We start from the raw sequence: 10234 nt of genomic DNA, 5'->3' as shown, positions 1-10234 counted from the left end.
CGACGCCGAAAAAGGGGCAAACGAAGCGGTCTCCTGGTCAGGCTTCGGAGACGGGCACATCGCGCTCCACTCCCTAGCATACTACTCGCCAATGTCCAGTCTCTTGACAATAAGGTTGATGAAATCCGAGCACGGGTAACATTCCAGAGAGACATCAGGGATTGTAACATTCTCTGCTTCACGGAAACATGGCTCACTCAAGAGACGCTAACGGAGTCGGTGCAGCCAGCTGGTTTCTTCACGCATCGCGCCGACAGAAACAAACATCTTTCTGGTAAGAAGAGGGGCGGGGGTGTATGCCTTATGATTAACGAGACGTGGTGTGATCATAACAACATACAGGAACTCAAGTCATTCTGTTCACCTGATCTAGAATTCCTCACAATCAAATGTCGACCGCATTATCTACCAAGGGAATTCTCTTCGATTATAATCACAGCCGTATATATCCCCCCCCAAGCAGACACATCGATGGCCCTGAACGAACTTTATCTGACTCTTTGTAAACTGGAAACCACACACCCTGAGGCTGCATTCATCGTAGCTGGGGATTTTAACAAGGCTAATCTGAAAACAAAACTCCCTAAATTCTATCAGCATATCGATTGTGCTACCAGGGCTGGTAAAACCTTGGATCATTGTTATACTAACTTCCGCAACGCATATAAGGCCCTCCCCCGCCCTCCTTTCGGAAAAGCTGACCACGACTCCATTTTGTTGCTTCCAGCCTACAAACAGAAACTAAAACAACAAGCTCCCTCGCTCAGGTCTGTTCAACGCTGGTCCGACCAATCTGATTCCACGCTTCAAGACTGCTTCGCTCACGTGGATTGGGATATGTTCCGCATTGCGTCCAACAACAATATTGACGAATACGCTGATTCGGTGAGCGAGTTCATTAGAAAGTGCATTGACGATGTCGTACCCACAGCAACGATTAAAACATTCCCAAACCAGAAACCGTGGATTGATGGCAGCATTCGCGTGAAACTGAAAGCGCGAACCACTGCTTTTAACCAGGGCAAGGTGACCGGAAACATGACCGAATACAAACAGTGTAGCTATTCTCTCCGCAAGGCAATCAAACAAGCTAAGTCCCAGTATAGAGACAAAGTAGAGTCGCAATTCAACAGCTCAGACACAAGAGGTATGTGGCAGGGTCTACAGTCAATCACGGATTACAAAAAGAAAACCAGCCCCGTTGCGGACCAGGATGTCTTGCTCCCAGACAGGCTAAATAACTTTTTTGCTCGCTTTGAGGACAATACAGTGCCACTGACACGGCCCGCTACCAAAACCTGCGGGCTCTCCTTCACTGCAGCCGAGGTGAGTAAAACATTTAAACGTGTTAACCCTCGCATGGCTGCAGGCCCAGACGGCATTCCCAGCCGCGTCCTCAGAGCATGCGCAGACCAGCTGGCTGGTGTGTTTAAGGACATATTCAATCAATCCTTATCCCAGTCTGCTGTTCCCACATGCTTCAAGAGGGCCACCATTGTTCCTGTTCCCAAGAAAGCTAAGGTAACTGAGCTAAACGACTACCGCCCCGTAGCACTCACTTCCGTCATCATGAAGTGCTTTGAGAGACTAGTCAAGGACCATATCACCTGCACCCTACCTGACACCCTAGACCCACTCCAATTTGCTTACCGACCCAATAGGTCCACAGACGACGCAATCGCAACCCCACTGCACACTGCCCTAACCCATCTGGACAAGAGGAATACCTATGTGAGAATGCTGTTCATCGACTACAGCTCAGCATTTAACACCATAGTACCCTCCAAACTCGTCATCAAGCTTGAGACCCTGGGTCTCGACCCCGCCCTGTGCAACTGGGTCCTGGACTTCCTGACGGGCCGCCTCCAGGTGGTGAGGGTAGGTAACAACATCTCCACCCCGCTGATCCTCAACACCGGGGCCCCACAAGGGTGCGTTCTGAGCCCTCTCCTGTACTCCCTGTTCACCCACGACTGCGTGGCCATGCACGCCTCCAACTCAATCATCAAGTTTGCGGACGACACTACAGTGGTAGGCTTGATTACCAACAACGACGAGACGGCCTACAGGGAGGAGGTGAGGGCCCTCGGAGTGTGGTGTCAGGAAAATAACCTCACACTCAACGTCAACAAAACAAAGGAGATGATTGTGGACTTCAGGAAACAGCAGAGGGAGCACCCCCCTATCCACATCGACGGGACAGTAGTGGAGAAGGTGGAAAGTTTTAAGTTCCTCGGTGTACACATCACGGACAAACTGAATTGGTCCACCCACACAGACAGCGTTGTGAAGAAGGCGCAGCAGCGCCTCTTCAACCTCAGGAGGCTGAAGAAATTCGGCTTGTCACCAAAAGCACTCACAAACTTCTACAGATGCACAATCGAGAGCATCCTGTCGGGCTGTATCACCGCCTGGTACGGCAACTGCTCCGCCCACAACCGTAAGGCTCTCCAGAGGGTAGTGAGGTCTGCACAACGCATCACCGGGGGCAAACTACCTGCCCTCCAGGACACCTACACCACCCGATGTCACAGGAAGGCCAGAAAGATCATCAAGGACAACAACCACCCAAGCCACTGCCTGTTCACCCCGCTATCATCCAGAAGGCGAGGTCAGTACAGGTGCATCAAAGCAGGGACCGCGAGACTGAAAAACAGCTTCTATCTCAAGGCCATCAGACTGTTAAACAGCCACCACTAACATTTAGTGGTCGCTGCCAACATACTGACTCAACTCCAGCCACTTTAATAATGGGAATTGATGGAAATTATGTAAAAATGTACCACTAGCCACTTTAAACAATGCCACTTAATATAATGTTTACATACCCTACATTACTCATCTCATATGTATATGTATATACTGTACTCTATATCATCTACTGCATCTTGCCATCTTTATGTAATACATGTATCACTAGCCATTTTAAACGATGCCACTTTATGTTTACATACCCTACATTACTCATCTCATATGTATATACTGTACTCTATACCATCTACTGCATCTTGCCTATGCCGTTCTGTACCATCACTCATTCATATATCTTTATGTACATATTCTTTATCCCTTTACACTTGTGTGTATAAGGTAGTAGTTGTGGAATTGTTAGGTTAGATTACTTGTTGGTTATTACTGCATTGTCGGAACTAGAAGCACAAGCATTTCGCTACACTCGCATTAACATCTGCTAACCATGTGTATGTGACAAATAAAATTTGATTTGATTTGAGTCCCATTTTACACCCAGTCTGCATTCCCACCAGAGTCGGTATCAATTTTCCTCTATTCAGACACCCCACACATGTCCCCGGCCTTGGGGCAGGCTGTGGGCAGGGCGATGGGCTTGACAAACTTGTTGAGAGTGACAGGGTGGGCCAGCTTCAACAGCATAATGTCGTGGTCCAGGGTCTGGTAGTCATAGCTCTGGTACCAGTAGATGGCGTCCACAGACAGATGATTTGTGAGTGAAAACAGGAGAGAAAACATGAAACAGAAAGAAAATATAATGCACTGACGGAGGAAGAGAGGCTTGAGGGAAAAGATAAGTGAATGTGACCTTAGTACTTACATAATCCAGCAGTGGGAGGCAACGATGATCCACTGGGCGTTGATGAGGGAGCCTCAGACTCATAACCCCAACGATCCTATTATCCATAGGAGCTGCCACTGAGGGAATTAAGGATAGGGAGGGAGGGTGAGATGAGAAAGAGAGAAGGATGAAGAGGGAGTAGTGTTCAGAAAGCATGACAGGAGGAAGGTTATGCAGAGGTTAGAGTTAATGTTATATTATACAAGATGGGCAAATGGGGAGCACTAACCTTTCAGCATGACAATAACCTACAACACAAGGCCAAATCTACACTGGAGTTGTTTACCAATAAGACATTGAATGTTTCTGAGTGGCCAAGTTACAGTTTTGACTTAAATCTGCTTGAAAATCTATGGCAAGACTTGAAAATTGCTGTCTAGCCATGATCCCCAACATCTTGACAAAGCTTGAAGAATGTTGAAAATAATAATGGGCTAATATTGCACAGTCCAGGTGTGTAAAGCTCTTATAGACTTAACCAAGAAGATTCACAGCTGCTTCTAGATTGTTAACTCAGGGAGCTGAATGCTTATGCAACAACTATATTTTAGTTAAACAATTTCTGTGAATCTTTAAAAAACAAACATTTTCTTCCACTTTGACATTAGAGAGAATTTTGGGTAGATTGTTGACCAAAAAAATTCAATCCATTTTAATCCCACTTTGTAACACAATAAAATGTTCCAAAGGGTATGAATACTTTTTCAAGGCACTGTAAATGCACTGTAATTTTATCTTTAAAACTGCTACGTTTTCTCTCTGTCTCATGGCAAAATGTGTAGAATTCCAGGAAATGTGCTTTAAAACGGCAACAAAAATCTGTTCTATAGCAAAATGTGTAGAATTTGCTTGAAAACTGGAAAACTTTCTCTGCTGATGCTGCATACAGCAGTCATGGTGGCAGCCAAGGCTATCGAAGCTGTGTTGACCACTGTTGTTTTTAGTTTTGGTGCAATGGGGATTGCTTTTGCCACTACATTACACCTTCTGCACAAGGGAATAAAAGAGTTGTTGTAGGATGCTAAAGCAGTGCTAATGGTGGCAGGCTTGGAATTACAAAAAATGGTCAGACTGAAAACACCCTGTTCTTCAAGGTGGATGCGGTTACAATGGCTGTACTTTAGATACAGCTTTTCACAAGTCAAATGTCTGATTCATGTCTGATCACTTTTGTTACCATGACAATATGAATAGAGCCATGAACCCAACGTTTGAGTTTGTTTACTTAGTTCTAGTGTTGTACGTAGAGTTAGCATCATTATTCTAATTATCATTGTAATTAGCTATAGCATCATTATTAGCATTTGCATCATTAACAGCATTAGCAGTGTGTAGTGCAAAACAATGGAGGCCATACATCTGTTAGCATATGTTTGTTAGCATGGTTACTTTTCCATTTAATTTGTCTTTGCCATCTAATTTCTTGCTCTGTACAATATACCATTGTCACTATTTGATTGTACTAGTAACTAGTAGGTGGGTGCTTAGGAAATGTCAAACAGTGGAAGAGTACCTCTGTTAGCATGCTTCTTTGTGTCATCTCATTTTCAATTATTAAATTGTTTGATGTGACTTTAAATATTGTAGTAATCTACCCTGTTATCTAAATCATTGATTGTTTGTGTATTTTTTTTATTGACACAAAGAATTGTAATAAAAAAGACAAACATACAGTAGTGAAGTCAAAGATGCCATTTTATTGACTAGATGTTTCTTTGTCTTCCTGTATGTAACAACATTAGCCTTCTGTCTCTCTCTACTTCATCTTCTCTCCCCCTCTCAAGCTCATTCTCCTTCTCCTTCTCTCTCTCTCTCTCTCTCTCTCTCTCTCTCTCTAGCTCTCTCTCACTCTCTCTCTCTACTCTGGTGTGGAGGGTACAGGCTAGTAGTTGGTGATGATCTCATGAATCCAGGGCAGCAGGGCACAGACCTTGGTGTAGACACCAGGATAGTTGGGCTGGGCACAGCCAACACCCCAGGACACGATGCCATGCAGCTCTCCGTTACATACCAGGGGACCGCCGGAGTCACCCTGAGAGAGACACAGAGGGAGAGAGAAAGATAATGAATTAATATATAAATGAATAAACAAACAAATGAAATGTTCTGTTTGTGAGGTTACAGGGGTATTCTCCATACCTGACAGGCGTCCTTGCCTCCCTCCAGGTATCCAGCACACACCATGGTATCAGTAATCTGGCCAGGGTAGGACTCCTCACAGGCCTTCTTAGACAGGATGGGGATGTCCACACACTGCAGGTTAAATGGGTTGAACACTGACAGAGAGAGAGACAGAGAGACAGATGAGAGACAGAGAAAGAGATAGAGACACAGTTGGGGAGAGAGAGAGAGAGAGAGAGAGAAGGTTGGGGGGAGAGAGAGGGGGGGAAATAAAATATACAGTAAGTGGTATTCTTAGAAGTAGCTACCCTCTCAAGTAAATTGATTTGCTGATTTCCCATCAACATGTAGATCTAGCGTGAGCTATAATTTCAAGAAAATGTATTTTAGTTGATTACATTCAATAACCCATATTTTCTCATCTCATCCCAATCTCATTGTCATTCCACCCCATCCCATACTACACCCCATCTACATAAATACCCGAGTCGGTGTAGATGTTTCCCCATCCAGACACCACACACATGTCACCGGCCTTGGGGCAGGCTGTGGGCAGGGCGATGGGCTTGACAAACTTGTTGAGAGTGACAGGGTGTGCCAGCTTCAACAGCATAATGTCGTGGTCCAGGGTCTGGTAGTCATAGCTCTGGTGCCAGTAGATGGCGTCCACAGACATGTACTGCTCCGTTCCTTCGTGCTCCCAGATGTGGTGGTCACCCAGGATGGCAAGCTGACTCCAAGGACTGGAGGGAGGGAGAGAGAGAGAGAGAGAAGGAGAGAGTGAGAGAGCGAGGGAGAGAGAGAGAGGACATGATTTATGAGAGGAAGGAGAGCAGAAAGGGATGAAGGTGAATAAGTGGAGAGAGGAAGGCAGAGAAGATAAGAAGGAGAGAGGGGAAGACAGAAAGTGAAGACAGATGGAAAATTGGAGAAGGGAGAGGATAAAAAAAATAGAAACCTTTACATGAAGAGGCCTTTGGGAGGCACAGTAAAGGGAAAAGATGGTTGACAGTGACCCTGCAGTACTCACTTCATCCAGCAGTGGGCGGCAGAGATGATCCACTGGTCGTTAATGAGGGAGCCACCACAGAAGTGGTAGCCGATGTTAAGAGAGGCTTGCCAGGGCTGGGAGTGAGCCTCACACTCATAACCCCCCACGATCCTGTCATCCATAGGAGCTGCCGCTGAGGGAGGGAAGGAGTGGAAGGGAGAGGGAGGGTCAGAGGAGAAAGAGAGTAGGATGGAGAGAGGGAGTAGTGTTCAGAAAGCATGACAGGAAGAAGGTGACAGAAGACAGAGAGATGCAGAGGTTAGAGATAATGTTATATTATACAAGATGGGCAAAAGGAGAGCATTAAGCTGATGTCCACATTGTCTGTAAAACATGTGTGTCTCTATGCGTGTCTCTATGCGAGTCTCAATCCGTGTCTCTATGCGTGTCTCAATCCGTGTCTCTATGCGTGTCTCTATGTGTGTCTCTATGCGAGTCTCTATGCGAGTCTCTATGCGAGTCTCAATCCGTGTCTCTATGCGAGTCTCAATGCGTGTCTCTATGCGAGTCTCTATGCGAGTCTCTATGCGTGTCTCAATCCGTGTCTCTATGTGTGTCTCTATGTGTGTCTCAATCCGTGTCTCTATGTGTGTCTCTATGCGAGTCTCTATGCGTGTCTCTATGCGAGTCTCTATGCGTGTCTCAATCCGTGTCTCTATGCGTGTCTCTATGCGTGTCTCTATGCGTGTCTCTATGCGAGTCTCTATGTGAGTCTCTATGTGAGTCTCTATGTGTGTCTCTATGCGTGTCTCTATGCGTGTCTCTATGTGTGTCTCTATCCGTGTCTCTATGCGAGTCTCAATCCGTGTCTCTATCCGTGTCTCTATGCGAGTCTCAATCCGTGTCTCTATGTGTGTCTCAATCTGTGTCTCTATGCGTGTCTCTATGTGTGTCTCAATCTGTGTCTCTATGTGTGTCTCTATGTGTGTCTCAATCCGTGTCTCTATGTGTGTCTCTATGTGTGTCTCAATCTGTGTCTCTATGTGTGTCTCTATGTGTGTCTCTATGTGTGTCTCAATCCGTGTCTCTATGCGTGTCTCTATGCGTGTCTCTATGTGTGTCTCAATCTGTGTCTCTATGCGTGTCTCTATGTGTGTCTCAATCTGTGTCTCTATGTGTGTCTCTATGTGTGTCTCTATGTGTGTCTCAATCCGTGTCTCTATGCGTGTCTCTATGTGTGTCTCTATGTGTGTCTCAATCTGTGTCTCTATGTGTGTCTCTATGTGTGTCTCAATGCGTGTCTCTATGCGTGTCTCTATGCGTGTCTCTATGCGTGTCTCTATGCGTGTCTCTATGCGTGTCTCTATGTGTGTCTCAATCCGTGTCTCTATGCGAGTCTCTATGCGTGTCTCTATGCGAGTCTCTATGCGAGTCTCTATGCGAGTCTCTATGCGTGTCTCAATCCGTGTCTCTATGTGTGTCTCTATGTGTGTCTCAATCCGTGTCTCTATGCGTGTCTCTATGCGAGTCTCTATGCGTGTCTCTATGTGTGTCTCTATGTGTGTCTCGATCCGTGTCTCGATCCGTGTCTCTATGCGTGTCTCAATCCGTGTCTCTATGCGTGTCTCTATGCGTGTCTCAATCCGTGTCTCAATGCGTGTCTCTATGCGTGTCTCTATGCGTGTCTCTATGCGTGTCTCTATGCGTGTCTCAATGCGTGTCTCTATGTGTCTCAATCCGTGTCTCTATGCGAGTCTCTATGCGTGTCTCTATGCGAGTCTCTATGCGTGTCTCTATGCGTGTCTCAATGCGTGTCTCTATGCGTGTCTCTATGCGAGTCTCTATGCGTGTCTCTATGTGTGTCTCTATGCGAGTCTCAATCCGTGTGTCTATGCGAGTCTCAATCCGTGTCTCTATGCGTGTCTCTATGTGTGTCTCTATGTGTGTCTCAATCCGTGTCTCTATGCGTGTCTCTATGTGTGTCTCAATCCGTGTCTCTATGCGTGTCTCTATGCGTGTCTCTATGTGTGTCTCTATGTGTGTCTCAATCCGTGTCTCTATGCGTGTCTCTATGTGTGTCTCTATGTGTGTCTCTATGTGTGTCTCTATGTGTGTCTCAATCCGTGTCTCTATGCGTGTCTCTATGTGTGTCTCTATGCGTGTCTCTATGTGTGTCTCAATCCGTGTCTCTATGCGTGTCTCTATGCGTGTCTCTATGTGTGTCTCTATGTGTGTCTCTATGTGTGTCTCAATCCGTGTGTCTATGTGTGTCTCAATCCGTGTCTCTATGCGTGTCTCTATGTGTGTCTCTATGTGTGTCTCTATGTGTGTCTCAATCCGTGTCTCAATCCGTGTCTCTATGTGTGTCTCTATGCGTGTCTCTATGTGTGTCTCAATCCGTGTCTCTATGCGTGTCTCTATGCGTGTCTCTATGTGTGTCTCTATGTGTGTCTCTATGTGTGTCTCAATCCGTGTCTCTATGTGTGTCTCTATGTGTGTCTCAATCCGTGTCTCTATGCGTGTCTCTATGCGTGTCTCTATGTGTGTCTCTATGCGTGTCTCTATGCGTGTCTCTATGTGTGTCTCTATGTGTGTGTTTGTTACCTGCAGCCCCCAGGAGTGTGAGTACAATCAGGCCAATCATCGTGCTGCTGAGACAAGTATTCATTTACCAGACTGGACATGTGCACTCCGCGATTCTCTACATTTATACCTTTATCTCAACTGATATCCCTCCACCCTGCCCTGCCCCCTTTCCAAGTCTCTCGTGCCTGATGCCCCACCCCAAACTCTCCTGCCCCATCATGCCTCATCTTATCACAAACTCCCCTTACATTCTACCAGGTACTCAGAGCATGCGTTTATCCCATTCCTCACGCCAATGTCATCATGGGACATTTAGTTATTGGAATAAAAATAACAACCTTGGGACTTTGGACAGAAAGTGTTTAGTGTTGAAACAGTTGTGCTGTTGGCCAGATTGTCAGAGTGGTAGGATCATTGAGACCTTTTGCAACACCTCAAAGAAGAGGAGGGGAAAAAGTTGTTGTACTTTTCAGGTACTAGTTCTAACATCACAGGTGGCCGTTTCTCTCACAGACCCTGGCCTATATTCAAGGGCATACCAAGAGTACTAAAGAATAGTAGCAGAGATAAGGAAGGCTCTATGAGTAAAATTTGAATAGAACCAGACAGAAAGATGATTTTCACATTTAAAATGTTATGCAATCAGAACATTCAACAGAATAATTGGTTGTTCTGTAAGATGCAACATTGGAAAGCGAATAGACTTTGTGGGATGAGCACAGGCTGTTAAGTATCCGTGGTCCTTTTGATACTGCATATGGCCAGCCATGGGTACATGTCCTTATGTGCCACATGCCACTTCAAAAGGCTAAATGTCTGTCACATTCAGTTTGCCAGCTACTGGTTAATCATCAGCTAGGTGTACACTCCCCTACATATTTATTTGGGCAGTGAAGATAAAACTTTTTATTTGGCTCTATACTCGGACATTTTGGATTTGAGAA

General features: G+C 45.7%; 1 protein-coding gene across 1 annotated transcript; it reads right to left on the bottom strand.

Annotated features, from left to right (window-relative positions):
* Positions 1-5269: 5269 nt before the first annotated feature.
* On the bottom strand, positions 5270-9402 carry LOC120048638 (trypsin-2-like). Its single transcript, XM_038994745.1, has 5 exons — positions 9309-9402; positions 6744-6897; positions 6197-6456; positions 5732-5868; positions 5270-5624 (listed from the first exon to the last, which is right to left on the bottom strand). The coding sequence occupies exons 1-5, from the start codon at positions 9370-9372 to the stop codon at positions 5475-5477; spliced, it is 765 nt and encodes a 254-aa protein (XP_038850673.1). The 5' UTR covers positions 9373-9402; the 3' UTR covers positions 5270-5474.
* Between the last annotated feature and the right edge of the window lie 832 nt (positions 9403-10234).

This window comes from Salvelinus namaycush, chromosome 5, assembly GCF_016432855.1.
Source record: "Salvelinus namaycush isolate Seneca chromosome 5, SaNama_1.0, whole genome shotgun sequence".
Classification (NCBI taxonomy): domain Eukaryota; kingdom Metazoa; phylum Chordata; class Actinopteri; order Salmoniformes; family Salmonidae; genus Salvelinus; species Salvelinus namaycush.
This window is presented reverse-complemented; position numbering and strand designations above follow the sequence as displayed.